Source organism: Camelus dromedarius, chromosome 31, assembly GCF_036321535.1.
Source record: "Camelus dromedarius isolate mCamDro1 chromosome 31, mCamDro1.pat, whole genome shotgun sequence".
Classification (NCBI taxonomy): Eukaryota; Metazoa; Chordata; class Mammalia; order Artiodactyla; family Camelidae; genus Camelus; species Camelus dromedarius.
Genome location: NC_087466.1, coordinates 19004857 through 19020332, shown reverse-complemented (window position 1 = coordinate 19020332; position 15476 = coordinate 19004857). Strand labels below are relative to the sequence as shown.

General features: G+C 43.0%; 1 protein-coding gene across 5 annotated transcripts in view; it reads left to right on the top strand.

Annotated features, from left to right (window-relative positions):
* Window positions 1-15476, top strand: part of CLIP1 (CAP-Gly domain containing linker protein 1) — a 112167-nt gene that overhangs the window by 83788 nt on the left and 12903 nt on the right. For all 5 annotated transcript variants that reach the window (XM_031442605.2, XM_064481258.1, XM_031442602.2 and 2 more), the window contains one exon: window positions 887-1007. In XM_031442605.2, the coding sequence (XP_031298465.1) occupies window positions 887-1007 (121 nt within the window). The remainder of the gene's footprint in view (window positions 1-886; window positions 1008-15476) is intronic.

The following is a 15476-nucleotide window of genomic DNA, read 5'->3' as shown; positions in this document are numbered from 1 at the left end:
GCAAAACCCAGCCATGTGTGACAGCTCACTCAATGGAGTATGGCCAGCACAGACTTAAAATTCATAATTACATCAAAACCTTCTATGGCATAAAACTAAAATCCAACGATCAAATAAACTATTTTGAATATCTGCATGTAAAGGATAATAATTTGGGGTATATATTTTGGATTAATCTTAATAACGGGAAGAGTTTTCAATAAATACATTTATCCTGTTCACATTTTAAATGCTGATATTCATGATATAGGTTAGCAAGCTACATTTTTATTTGCTTCTTTTAATAGCAAGTTAGCATTATGGAAAGAATACACTCAAAATACATCACTTGTTATGTAATTAGAAAACTGCATTTCCTTTGGGCATTGCACCTCTGGTTGAACTGGAAGTATCCCCAGATTCACACCAGCACTTGATTCTGACAGATACTGGCAAGGGGGACTATTAGATTTTCACTTCTGCCCGGAAAAAACAGATTACAGGCTCGTACAATTAGAACAGAGTGCTGTGGCACTTTTTCAACGTAGTTGGTTTCAATATCATTTTCTAATAAAACAAGGGGAATGCCGGCCATTTCATTTGTCGTTTATTTGCTAATGACTGCTTTTTGTATGGGGAGTGCTTAGAAGTGGGGTAAGTGTGGGTGGCGAGAGGGTGGATGTAGTGTTTATTAGATTGAAAAAAATGTAATAATTGTGGATGGCAGTCCTCCTGAGGTTAAAGCCGTGTGGCCCCCCTTGCCTGTAGATGAGTCTGCCTCTTGTTATACATCTTATCAGGCACGTGACCCAGATATATTTTCCTCAGTGCTGTGAAGCTGGTCGTCTCCCACAGTTTCCTTGCCTGTCTTGTTTCTATGGTAACCCTGCGCTCACTGTCCTTGCAGAGAAACCCTAAAGCAGGCAGCGGCTCAGAAGTCCCAGCAGCTTTCAGCGTTGCAAGAAGAGAACGTGAAACTTGCCGAGGAGCTGGGGAGAAGCAGGGACGAAGTCACAGGTCATCAAAAGGTCGGTGGGCCTCGGAGGGGGCGGGGGCGGTGTTCCCGGCTCTGCCCTGCTGGTGCCTGCTGCTGTGGTCAGGGCACTTGCGGGCTCCTCAGAGACGTGCTGGATGTGGTGGGGTCATTCAGATGGGATTTCGAGTCACCTGTGTTGTGTGTCTTCTTGTTTTCAAGTGTGCTGCGGTGGGATTTGGGCAGGAGTGACAGGTCTTTAAAAAAAAAACAAACCACTAGGAACTTGCAAGCAAGTAGAAAATAAGATCTCTCTCCGATGATCTTATAGCAAAGCGTTTAAACGGAAAGGAACAGTATCTTCTCCCTACTGCTTGGGTTTCAATTTTTTTTTTCCTCTAAGATGTTTTTTTTCTTTCTTTCATGAGAATTGGTTTTCAGGAAACAGATTCCAAGAAAATGGATTTGGTGTGAGGGTTGGCAGCTGTTTTTAAATAGAACTCTGCTTTTCTTTAAACTAAAAAAAAATTTTTTAAACATCTAATGGAACTGTGTATATATGTGCATTTGTGTGCGTTGATGTTTGGAATGTGTGTTACACCTGTAATGACCTAACCGCAACCCACTTGCTTCTGTATTTAAATTACAAAGGTTTCTGACAAGTTTATAGAACACTGAAACAAGACCAATTGTAAAGAATGCTGTCTTCTCCTTTTTATTCTTGAGAGGTGGAATTAAACTGCTAAACTGTTAGTCACATCTGACTTCAGAGCAGAGGCTCGAAAAATGTCATTTTAAAGAGAATTTTCCTATATAGTCATTAATTCTTGCTTTTACACATCGAGGGAAAGAAATTTTTTCCCCAGGTGTACTTTGTAAACGTTATTTTCTCACTTGGACGGGGTAGTTTGGGTTAGTTGTACTATGTATCCGTTGATGCCGTACAGTTGGTGGTCAAAGCGCTTTTTGGAAAGTTGGTTTCAGACTTTGAAGTCCTCATTATGGCTTTCCACAATTTTCTTCCTTCACAAGAGAGACGGCCCCTCTCTGCAGACTCCAGGATGATGGTGGTGGTGGTTTAGAGGCTCGAACTGTGTGACAGGCACAAGTAAATGACAGCTGTCCTGTCAGTCTTCACAGTAATCCTAGGAGATGGCACAGTCATTATCCCCGCGTGTGAAAGAGGAAACGGAAGCACCAAGAAGATAGTATCGCGCTCAGCCTCGTTCAGCCAATAGCGTCAGGAGATGTGTGTCATCTGATTTGGGTCGGGCAGAGAATCTGAGCAGGGTGACTTAAATGGGTCGCCGCACTCTGCTTTGGTCAGTGTGTGAGAAAGTGAAGGTCATGAAAGACAGATGCCCTTTGACCGGATGAGGTTCCTTTTTTCCTGGCACAAACCAGAGCGTCTGAAGCCCTGGGGACCTCTGCCGTCCTTGATCCATGAAGACTTGCAAGGGAAGGATCTCAGCTGCGTGCTGAGTCTGTTCGCTGCCTTTTCTCTCATCCCATGGAACGTCTTTGGTGGAGAGAGTGGATTCCACACACGTGGGGACCACGCAGAAGCCAGCCTCTCCTCTTGCGCCGTGACCTTAACTGGGCTGTTGATTGCATTTCCTGTTTCAGTCCTTCAGAACCGGGATGACCAAGAGGGAAGCGTCTCGATTTCTTGGGCAGAGGTTTTCAGGGTTCCTCTCCATCCTCCGGCTGTTTCTCTTTTGCCTTGGGACTTGAATTACCTTCCTTTTGAAAAGGTTTTGTGACCAGTATTTTGAAAATCAGTGACTTTGAGGAGTGTTAGAAAACTGCTCCTGCAGAGGAGCAGCTAGGACAGCGACCTCTGAAGAAGGGCTGTTGTGTGTGTTTTATGCGGGAGGGAGAAGCAGGTGGCCGTGAGCTAACACTTAGTGATAAAGACTTTAGGGAGGTACTGATCACCGAGAAAGGCTGCAGGTATCTCTTCCCTTGATACATATGTATACGTTTCAAAAGAGTGGCGAGAATCAGCCATTTAAAACAACTTAGAAGCAGCCTTGTCTAAAGAAGGGGGATTCATTCATTGGCTCCGTTACTCTTACTGTGTAATAATCTCCAAGACTCTGGAGTGCCGCTTGCTTACGTAAAATCACGGATTTCCACTTCGTTACTTTCTATAGTTGAGCCAAACTGTTGATCAGCTTTGTTCAGAAATATACTACAGAGTCTGGCAGAAACCCTATTTTTTTAAAAAAGAGTCTTTATTATAGGACTATAGAAATATTCAGGGTTTCATCCTGAAATGAAGGCAGTGGAGACTGGATTGATGCGGGACAGATAAACACTGACCTGGGACCTGGTTCCACCCTGACCCCTTTGTTGAGCAGCACCAGAATTTGTTGACCGTTGACCGAGCAGACGGCTTTGCCGGGGTTGCACAGGCTCAGGGCCGCATATCTGAGACAGTGAGGTTATTTTGTAGACAAGGAAGGTGAGGCTCAAAACTGAAGCAGCTTTCCAAAGGCACAGAATGAGGCTGCGGGGGGAGCCGGGGTCTGAGCGCGTGTCCAGCTACCTTGTGAGCCTGTTTGCTCTCTGCCGGACTTTACTGAGGATAAAGCTTAACATCTGTGTACTTCATAATTGTTGTTGTTAAGATTTAAAAAAAAAACAACCCTCTGAGCTGGGAATGGGGTAGATGGGGGTCAAACACTACTACTGGTATTTGTGTTTTCTGCCTCCAGTATTTATTTTGCTTAGAAAGCCCAGGGGATCCCAGAATCTGTTCCTCATCTGGAGGCTCCGCTAGGAATACTGGCTGAGGCCTTTGATTTCCTTGAGAAGCCCCCGTTAGGAGAGGGCTGCTTCACTTCCTGTTTGTCATTTGGAAGTGAGGTTACTGGTTGAAATAAAACAATCCGTGCCTCCCCGTGACAGTGGTTTTGTAGAGCATCCTCTCTCTTTATCACCTTAAAAGGGGATTGTGGGAAATTCTGAAGTAAGAGGGCTAATAGTGAGCAGGGCTGGTTGGCCAAAGATAGTGATACTAGGTTCTGTGCTTCATGAGAAGCCCTCGTTGGACGTGATTGACAGCTGGGCCCCGTGCACCCCTGTGAAGAAGCATGTTAACCACTGAAAGGCCCATCGCCCTCTAGAACGGAGCCGGCCGAGCCAGAGGGGAGCAGCCCACGAGTGTGCGCTCAGTTGTCCGCTCTGTCAGACGTCTCCTTTCCAGCGACAGTGATTTCTGTAGGTCCCCTTTCCAAAGTCAAGACAGAAGTGTTGGATCTCTCCAGCATCAACAGTGACAGAAATCCTTGTGAAATGTCACATAGAGCGCCTTGTCTTTTAAAAGAGACTGTCTTAGATTGAACCATATGAAACTACTGTTGTCCCATGGTTCCCTGTGGTTTGTCCTAATAGCCAGTGTCCCTAATTTTTCTTTTCTTGATGACTGACGATTTTGGAGATTGTCATCATAATTGCCATTGACTGTTCACACTCACATGTTTCCAGCTTGATAGCCTGACTGGTTTCATGCTGCTTTGGGTCAGGTTTGTGTATGTGTGTGTTCTAATACACATAACATAAAGTATACCGTTTTAACCATTTTACAGTTCAGTGGCATTTGGTACATTCATAATGCTGTGCAGCCGTCACCTCTGTCTAGCTCCAGAACATCTTCATCACCCTAGAGACCCCATGCCCACGTGAGCTCCCCAGTCTCCCCCACCCCAGCCCCTGCCAAGGATTAACCTATGTTTATCTCTATAAATTTGCTTATTCTGGATTTTTTTATATAAGTGGCACCACAAAATACGTGTCTGTTTGTGTCTGGCTTCTTTCACTCAGCATGTTTTCGAGGTCCATCCATTTCGTAGCGTATCAGCACTTCTTTCTTTTCCTGGCTGAACAGTATTTTGTTGAAGGGACCTACTGCGTTTTGTTTATCCATTTGCTTCAGGGGCTTCACGTCTTCTCTCTGCATTCAGACCGCCCCCTATTCCTCCTGAAGTCTGCATCCCTGCCTGTAGCCACCACCTCTGATTGTGCCTCTGGGTCTTCTGTGGGTTGGGAAATCCTCCTCAGTTCCTTAAAAGCAGTTCTGGCAATCTTGCCACACTGTCCACAATCACAACCCTATCTTCTCCGTATCTTCACTTCCAAACTTTTTACTTCCAAAGTTTGTTTCACCTCCCATTTTCTTCCCAGTCCCCTGCAGTCCGCTTTTTGCCACCACTGGTACACTCCAGAAATGACTCTTGCTCGAGTTGTCACTTGCCCTATGACTGCACACGCGCAGGGCTTCCTTCTACCGTCCATGGACATTGGCACCGCCACCCGCATCCCCGGCTCGCCTCCTTTGGCTTCTCTGCACCACTTGCTTGTGTTTCTCCTGCATCTGCCGCCACTCCCCAGCCGCTTGCCATTCGTGTGTCAGCTTTTACATGTCTTCTTCTCCCTTCCTCCGCTGGTGAACTTGTCCTCACTGTTGGGGGCCCACCCTAAGTGCCATCACCGCTGGTCTCCCGGGGAGATGCTTTCTTCCTTGGTTCAGGGAACACTGTCCGTGGTCGTCCCAGGCCCTCCCCGCACAGGTGGTGGGAGAGGGGCCTCCTGGAACGTGGTGTACAGGTTTAGTGAGTAAAAAGGAACGGGGGGTGAAGTGAGTGTCTCTTTGGCCAGGCCTCAGGTCCTGTTTTACGGAATGGGATGCAGAGCCTTTTGACCACTCTTTCTACTCTGTTGCACAAGTCTACTTACTTCCAGTTTCGTGGCTTTGTTGCAGAGAGTTGTGGTTGCCAAAAGCCTGTTGCCACACGAGCGGGGCATTTGCTCTGCGTGGGTGGTAGTGTGTACAGTGTGAATTCGGGCAGGGTCTCGTGGTTTTGAGATTAATGGAAGCCATACAGAGCATTATTTCTTTTCATAGAGAATACTAAAAATAATCAGAATAATATGAGCCTTCTGTAGAAACAGTCACCTTAGGGGAGACTCTTTAGAAATGTCTGCTTTATCATTCCCCCCTGTGAGGGCTACACTTACACTGAACTGTCACTATGGGAACAGGGCTGATTTTCGCCCTGGTTATTTGCAAAATGAGGTTACAGTTGGCTCGTGGAAACTGGACAGTTAGCGGATGAGTCAATAACTGTATGTCATCAACATTTCTTCCTGACAGAGGTTGTAACAGGTGCAGTTTACAAAAAAAACCCTGGGCTTATCTCAATTGATCCATGAATAATCGCCCGCCTTTTAAATAAGCTTGAATTCCCAGGTGTGAATGTTTAGAAGGGGGACGCTGTTTTTAGTATGTCATGTTTTATTTTGGAACAGTGATCGTCAGTCGTCAAATTTCAGTCTGGGCTGGGAAGACTTCTGGGCAAGTAGGTCTGAGGGGAGCAGGATCGCAGAACCTCCCTCAATACCTAGTGGAATGAACACATTTTTGACTATGAAAAATGTCTCCAGGAAAAGCCCGTCAACTTCATGTTGTACATGTTGAAATTGACAACCAAGGAAAGAAACAAAATTGTGGTTTGACTCCATTTGACGCTGTGTTCATGGTGGTAAGAGAAAGGAAAGCAAATAACAAAATCCTGAAAATTTTTACTCTAAAATCATCTTCCCATTCCCATGCCCAGCCTAGTTTGGAGAAAATTAGACTGAAGAAGTGAGCAGGCAGCCTGGGGGACAGTCGAGGAAAAGCCTTTGAAGCTAGAAGCCCTCTTCTACCACTCAGGATGTACCAGAGCAGGAAAAACTGCGAGTTGTCATTTTCCATGGCTAGTCTGGCCAACGGAGTGGTTTAAGTAAATGGGTGGGTGGGAGCAGGTGGGTTTTTCTTTCTCAAATGTTGATAAGCGCACAGACCGGTTGTCCAGGTGGGCCCAGCCGCTCAGGAGCGTCCTCAGGGAACCCTGCTCTTCCTCTCTGCGCGGCTGCTGTTCTTACCGTAGTTTTCATCCTCTCATCTCAGTGGCTGTTGTACCTCCAGGCACTGCAACACCCATCCTTGCCCCGGGTCCTCTGGCTGCAGAGGTGTGTAGACTGCAGTGCCCAGTTTTTCAGTTGTGGCTTGGAGATGAGGATTGAAGGTCTCAGATAAAGTGGGAGGGATATAAAGGAAAAGTCATTTACATTACATGTGAGCCAATCCAGCAAGATGTAGGTGGAGCTGCCCAGGGTAAGATGAACAACTGAATACCTACTGTACCCATGGAGGGAAAAAGAGAAGGGAACCTAGGGGTCCACAGAGAGAGGAGAAATTCAGGCCATGAGAAGATACTGCCCAGAGTGAAATACTGCTCTGTGTTATATAGAAACTTCGGTGATGTAAATAAAACAGCTGTTCAAAGAGAAGGTGATGCGGTGATACAAGCTGAACAGACAGCAAAGAGTTAAGGGGACAAATCGAAGGCCAAACCCACAGCGTATCAGAACCACTACACGCGTCAGAAACAGAAAGGAGCCTAATGAGCGTTTCTAAAAATACAGAGAGAATTCTTGTGGTCCCCAGGCAGTAAGAGCAGATTTCTTACAAAAAGGAGAAAAAGCAGCCCAATGCAGCCGCATTCAATGCCAGGAAACCATAGTTCACGGTTTCCAAAGTTGTGGGACAACAGAAGAAAAGGGACAGGAAATAGGAAGAAGAGCATCGTGTCCAGGCAGTTATTATCCAGGGAAGAAGACAGATGTTTTCAGACATGAAAGATCGTAGAAGCTGTAGCATCTACGAGCCCTTCTGGAAAGTAGCTACTTACTGATAAAATCTGGCCAAGCAAGACATGAATCAAAATACAGGGCTCAGCTCGAGAGAAGCTGGGGCAGAAGGACTGGAGAGGAGCGCTGACTCCAGGTGAACAGACAACTCAGCTAACAGTTCAGAAAGGTCACAGGTGCAGACGAAGTCTGGTGAAAAGTTGTGAAAATAAAAGAGTGTTCGTGGAAGCTAAGGACTCATTGTTACCAAACTACAGTGCAGGTGTCAAACTCAGGAAGTTGAGCACTACTGTCTAGTGTACAGGCCAAGTTCCATATTTAGGCTTCTGTCCCAGAAATGTTCGATACAGTTTTTGTGTGATTTTTTTTTTTTTTGGTCTGATTCAGGATCCAATCCAGGATCATGTGTTCCACTCTTTGAGTCAAGTCTCTTTATAGTCTTTATCTGGAACAGTTCTTCTGCCTTCTTTGCCTCTTACAACTTGACTTTTTTTTTTTTTTTTTTTTTTTTTTTGCAAAGAACAGGCCAGTTATTCTGTATAAAACCCTTCATTTTGGGTTTGTCGGTGTCTCATCGTGGCAGTGTTTAGGTTGGTTACACATTTTTAGCCGAAAGGCTCTGTGAGTGACACTGTACCCGCCAGGAGGCAGGTTGTGTTTCTTTATCTCATTATTGATGTTGGTTTTGATCACTTAGTGAATTTAAGCTTAAAGCATTTGCAAGATAAAAGCGAAAAAAATGAAAGAAAAAAAAAAGACAGACAGAAACAGGAGAAAAAAAGAGAAAAATATACAGAGAGACTATGATTAACAGAATTTGAGGTTATAGGACTGAAACAAAGTGGAAGCGTGAAAACTTCCTTGTCTTTTATATCAGGATGATGTTTGATGTTGTTTAAAATTATAATTAATTTACACCCAAGAAAATATTAACCTCATTTAAAAAAAATTCTACTTAAAATTTATTTTATAAAATAAATGTGTAGTATAAACCTAGTGGGAGCTCTTAGAATGGAGTATGGTGGTAAAGAATTTGGTGAAGAATATTTTTCTACCCTCAACTATATTCTTTTGTTTGCTTCAGTTTTTCCTTCTATTAAATTCAAGTAAAATTAAATTTGCTTTTTTCCCCCTTTAACTGTCCTTATTGCTCTGTATAGTTGGGGACAGCTGGCATGCCATCCAGCTAATGTTAATTCTGGTAGAATTATTTCACCATGAAGTTCCACATGAAGTATCCCATTCACTTAGAATTATTTCCCAGTGGTAAAACGGGAGAAATTTTGTCCTTTCTTTTTTTCTTTTTCTGTATTGCTGAATTATCTTAAAAAGATCATATATGGTTTTAACCAAAGTAATAAAGTATTCTTTAAAAAAAAAATACCAAGTTTATCTACAACTTAGAAATTGGCTAAAGCTGAAACCTGTGGTTTGTTTGGGTTCTGAGGGCATCTCCCCTTCACCCAGTTAAGCGTATTCAAACATTACACTGAAGAAATGGGCCGGGGGTGTGTTCAGTTGCAGAAGTGTTTTTTTATTCCGCATACTCCGTTTTTGCATATTCTAAGTTTCTTGTTCGAGGCAGCTCTCTAGATTCTGCACGGCTCTCATAAGCACCCTAGCTCTTGAGGGGATTTGTAGGAAAGCATTTCCTAGCCCTGAGATTCCACCCTGTCTGTAAATGACTGCCGGAATGTCTAGACCGAAGAGCATGGGTCTCCTCCAGTTTGCTTCTGTTTAGTTAAGGATGCTTGCAGCCCTGCAGAGGACGCACCTGAACTACACCGAAGATGTTAGCAGCCGTCTTTCCAGCAACCAGGAGCAAAAATTAAAGACTAGGTTGATGGGTGTGCTCTGTGTGAAGAACTACGTCCTGAGGACTGGCCTCACTCAGTCACAGTCCCCCCACTGTGCAACCGCACCATCAGTAGCTTTCTTGTTAAAGGCCAGTGATACCTGTGTGTGCGTGTATTTGAAGATATAAATATATTCATATGTATATTTACTTACATACGTTATATAAAGTCAGACCAGTCTCCCAGGCCTGCCATCATCCTGTGCCTCTTCTAAAATCTTAGGGTGGTACCTGAATGCTTACTGTTGGAGGTCGGGTTCCCCGGAAAGCAGGCTGGGAGAGTGTTCAGTGGGCATGATGCTTATTAAGGTGTGTTCTTGGGGCAGCACCTGTAGAAAAGAAAGGAAGGAGGCAGGACAGGGCAGAGCAAGCTGAGCCATGATGCAGGCCCAGCGACAGCCTTGACCACCCCCACAGGAAGCTCTGGAGCTGGAGTGGCCCTCGTACTTTGTCCCCAGTTGGGACCAGATGTCCAGTCTTTTTATAATCTCCTATGGATCAGTCGTTGGAGGTGGTCCATCCCAGGAAGGGGCTGTGACCCCAGCAGAGGTGGCTCTGCTGCAGTGATCCCTGAGGGTCGACAACCGGGGGCTCTCTGCTGACAGCTCTCCCAGAGGCTGGCGACAAGGCCAGGCTGGAAAGCGGGGTGTGGGCAGCACTTCCCCGTGTCCATCCCACCCTCCTTTCTTCTCTGGAAGGGTTTGTCCACGGAAATGACTAAATCCTCCTCTTCCTTTTTTCCCCCATTAGCTTCTCCACTTCTAAGAGCAGGAGTCTGTCTGTGTGTGTGTGGGAGGCGAGACTAGAAATCCTCAGACACAGGGAATGTGAATGTGTTTTGTGCTGTCAAGGTAGAGCTGCTATTTTGGACCTCAGAACACTTGGTTAGAGAAGAGACTGAAATAGCCCAAATGTGAACCACTTCACTGGGGAAGTCGGCGAGAAAAGAATCGGCTTAGCACTGGCTCGCTTAGACTAGTTGAGCAGAGAGAGGTCATTCTTGAGAACCCTGGCTTCCAATGGCCACTGCCAACTCATACCCATGCAGAGCACCAGCTTACTGACGATCTGCCACCGTTGTTCACTCAGCACGTAGTTATTGGGCGCCTGCTGCATGCCTACCAGTGTTCCAGAAATGGAGGAGAGTGGTGAGCAAAACAGAAAATTGCCACTCCTTTCTGAAGATTTGTATTCAAGTGTTTTTACTGAGCCTACAAAAGCAGGAGTAGTGTATGTAATGATTTTGAACTTCAGCACATCCTTCACTGGACGCAAGCTAGCATTTTTCTTAAGTGATAGATTTAAAGCAAGTTACCCACCATGTTTACATATTAAGCAGTTTTGTGGACAGATGAGCTATTTGTGGATGGATGAGCTATTTGAGATTTTTTGGTTTAGTATTCCCCAAACCATGATCATTCTTGTACCTTTTTCACTGTAATATTATTTTCTTAATATTTTGGGGTAAAGTAACCCTCTCTTTCATTCAGCCTTTTATTGTGAAAAATTTCAAGCACACATAGAAGCAGAGTGAGCGATATAGTGAATCCCCGTGTGTTCAATCCAAAAGGCAGTCAACTCTTGGTTACTGCCACTTACCCTCCACCCTGTTGTGGATTAATTTGAAGCCAACCCTAGATATACTATCATTTTTTCTGCAAATACTTTTGTGCCTCTAAAAAATAGGAATTATTTATTCCTTTTAAATTATAATGTTATTTCAAGTTTAGAAATAATCATACATGTTTGTAACATGAAACCATACAAACACATATCTCAAAGCCATTACTCCTCTCATTTCATTGAGGCACCATTATAAATGGTTGGGTGTATCTTTTCATGCCGTTCTTCACATGTGTAACAGCATGTACATAGGGTTTTGTTTCTTACAAAAGCTGTATTGTATAAATAGCTCAAACTTGCTTCCCCGTGAAATTTGTATTTATTAAGGTATAATTTACATAAAATTCATCCTTCATAGGTATATAGTTTGGTGAGTTTTAACGTATATATACAGTCATACAATTTACTCCACAATCAAGGTTTTCTTCACCCCAAACTGTTCTCATACTCCTTTTATAGTCAATCATTTCCCAATCCCTAAAAACCATTCATTTCTTTTATGATGCTATAGTTTTGCCTTTTCTAGTAAGTAACATAAATGGAATCAAAATAGTATAAAACAACAAAATGTTAGCAAATTGAACCCAACAATGTTTAAAAGGAATTAGATGCCACAACGAAGTGGGATTTATCTCAGAGATGCAAGGCCGGTTCAACACTTGAAAATAAGAGTGTAACCTGTCATATCAACAGACTAAAGAAGAAAACCACATGATCATATCTATAGATGCAAAAAAGACACTTGAAAAATCCGGCATCCATTATGATAAAACTCTCAGCAAACTGGGAATAGAAGGGAACTTCCTCAACTTGATAAAGAGTAGCTACAGAAACTCTATAGCTAACATACTTAGTGGTGAGAAACTCACGGCTTTCCCTCTGAGAAACGGGGCACGGATGTCCCCTCTCACCACAGCTTTTCAACCTCATACTGCTATTCCTTGCTAATGCAATAAGATAAGAAAAGGATTTGAAAGGTATACATATTGGGGAGGAAGAAATAAAACTTTGTTACAGATCACACAGTACGGAAAATCCAAAAGAACGGCAAACTCCTGAAACTAATAAGTGATTATAGCAAAGTTGCAGGATACTAGGTTTAATATGCAAGAGTCAGTTGGTTTCTTATATACAAGCAATGAACAAGTGGAATTTGAAATTGAAAACATAATACCATTTTACATAAGCACCCCCCAAAATGAAATACTTAGGTATAAATATAACAAAATATGTACCAGATCCATCTGAGGAAAACTACAAAATTTTGATGAACAAAATCAAAGAAGAGCTGGGGGAGGGTGTAGCTCAAGCGGTAGAGCACATGCTTAGCATGCTTGAGGTTCTGGGTTCAGTCCCCAGCACCTCCTCTAAGAATAAATAAGTAAACCTAGTTACCTCCTCCCACAGAAAGAAAGAGAGAGAGAGAGAGAAAGAAAAGAAAGGAAAAAAAGGAAGGAAGAAAGAAAGACTGATTCAAAATCGAAGATCTAAATAAATGGAGAGATAGTCTATGTTCATGGATAGAGAGACTCAGTATTGTTCAGTTATTGGTTCTTCCTAACATGATTTATAGATTTAACACAGTCTCCATTTATACATAGAGGCAGATAGTCCCCAAATAACCAACTCAGTATTGAAGAACAAAGTTGAAGGACTGACAACTATCCAACTTCAGACTTAGTATAAAGCTGCAGTAATCAGATACAGCATGTTATTGGTGAAAGGATAGACAAGTGGATCAATGGGACAGAATAGAGAGCTCAGTAATAGACCCACATAAATATAGACAACTGATCTTTGACAAAGGTGGAAAGGCAATACAATGGAGCAAAGATCTTTTTTTCAACAAATGGTGTGGGAGCAAGTGGACATCCACATGTAAAAAAGTGAATCTAGACGCATATTAACCCTGTTCATGAAAACTAAGCTGAAATGGGTCATAGTCCTAAATGTTAAATGTACAACTATAAAACTTCTAGAAAATAAAATAGGGGGAAACCTAGCTGACTTTGGGTATGGAGATGACTTTTTAGATACAACCTCAAAGGCATGATCCATGAAAGAAAGAATTGATAAGCTGGACGATACTCAAATTAAAAACTTCTTCTCTGTGAAAGATAACGTGAAAAGAGAATTGAGACAACCACTGACTGGGAGACAGTTTTTACAAAACACACATCGAATGAAGGACTGTTACTGAAATACACAAAGAAGTTGTAAAATTTAATAAGAAGATGAACATCCCAGTTGAAAAGTGGACAAAAGTCCTGAACAGACACCTCGCCAAAGAAGATGCGTCGATGGCAAGTAAGCATACGAAAAGGTGCGCAATATCATGTGTCATTTGGGAACTAGCAGTGAGGTACGACTTCACACCTGTCAGAATGGACGGAACCCAGAACGCTGATGACACCAAACGCTGACAAAGGTACGGAGCAACAGGAACTCTTGTTACCTTGGGAGACAGCTCAGCAGTTTCTTACAAAACTAAAGATACTCTTCCTGTGTGATCCAGCGGTCGTGCTCCTTGGTATCTACTCAAATGAACTGGGAACTTATGTCCACACAGAATGCTGCGCGTGGATGTTTATAGCAGATTGATTCACGATTGCCAAAACTTGGAAGCAGCCAAGATGTCCTTCAGTAGGTGAGTGGATAAATAAATTAAAGTACATCCAGATGATGGAATATTATTGAGCAGCAACATGAAATGACCTATCAGCTCGTGAAAATACATGGAGGAACCTTAAATGCATATTGCAAAGTAAAAGAAGCCAATTTAGGGAAGGCTGCATACTGTATGATTTCAAAGATAAGACATTCTGGAAAAGGCAGAACTATACAGACAAAAATATGGTGGCTGTGAAGGGTAGAGGAGGGTGGGAGTGATGAACAGGGAGGGCACCAAGGGTCTTTAGGGCAGTGACTCCGTTCGGTACAGTACTGCAACAGTGGATCCACGTCTTTATACATTTGTCAAAAGTCATGGAATGTGCAACACCAGGAGTGAATCTCATGTAAGCTATGGGCTTGTGGTGATAATGCTGTGCCAGTGTAGGTTCGTGGGTGGTCATGAATGTGCCGCTCTGCTGTGGGATGTTGATAGTGGGGGAAGATCAACAAGGAAATAGAAGACTTGGACAACACTGTATGTCGGCGAGACATGACAGTCATCTGTGGCGCACTCCACTCAGCAGTAGCTGGAGACACATTCTTCTCAAATGCACACGGAGCGTTCTCCAGGGTAGACCATGTGCTGGTCCATAAAACGAGTCTCTGAACTTAAAAGGATTCAAATCACGCGAAGTATGTTATCTAGTCACAACGGAGTGAAACTAGAAATGATAACAAGTGTCTCAAGTGTAGTTTTAATTTGCATTTCCCTGGTGACTAATGAAGGAATTTCTTTTCATCTGCTTATTGGCCGCCTTCATCTCTTCTTTAGTCAAGTGTCTGTTCAGATCTTTTGCATGTTTTAAAATTTGCTTAGTTGTCTGGATTATTATTGAGTTCTGAGAGTTCTTAATACATTCTGGATTCACGTTCTTCATCAGGTTATATTTTGCAAGTGTTTTTTCTCAGTCTGTGTCTTGTCTTTACACTTTCTTAACAGTCTTTTGAAGAGCAGAAGTTTCAAGTGTTGATCAAGTCCACTAACAGAACTTAGAAGTAATAACACTCCAATATCAATAAGAACACCTAGCTACCTAGATTTTGGGTTCTAAATGCTCTTCTCCACTAAAAGGTCCTTTGAGAAATGACTGATTCCAGGGCTGAGTCAGAAAGAATACAGGATGAACCTGGAATATCTTGTGCACCAAAAAGCAAGGAGGTACTTAAAGAATATTGGGGATTAGTCAAAACCAGATCAGAACCACGTTGAAGGGGCTTCCACTGGCCAAGTCTGAGATAATCTGAGCATCAAAAGAAATAATGTTTGTAATGGTTTATAGCCTACTGAAAAAATAAGAAACCATGATATAAATATGTCATGGAAACAGATAGGTATAAATAAATGAATGAAAGAAAAATGAAAGCCTTTCCTTACAGTAAAATGCCAGCTGGAAGATAGGTAAAATGATAGAAAATCACCATTTTGTAGCCATCATGGTAATAATTTATTTAGGCAAGAGTCATCAATTGTTGCTAAAACCAGTGAGTGAGATTTTGTTGAGGAACAGGATGTTTACAGAGTTCCAAAATATCTCTCCACAAATTAATAGTGCATTTACAGTGGAGAAACGTGGAAGATGCCTCCTTAACCAAGTGATCAGTGTTACCCTCAGCAACAATCAACATTGTGTGCCTCTTACTGTCACGTACTGAGAAGGACATGGGATCACTTCT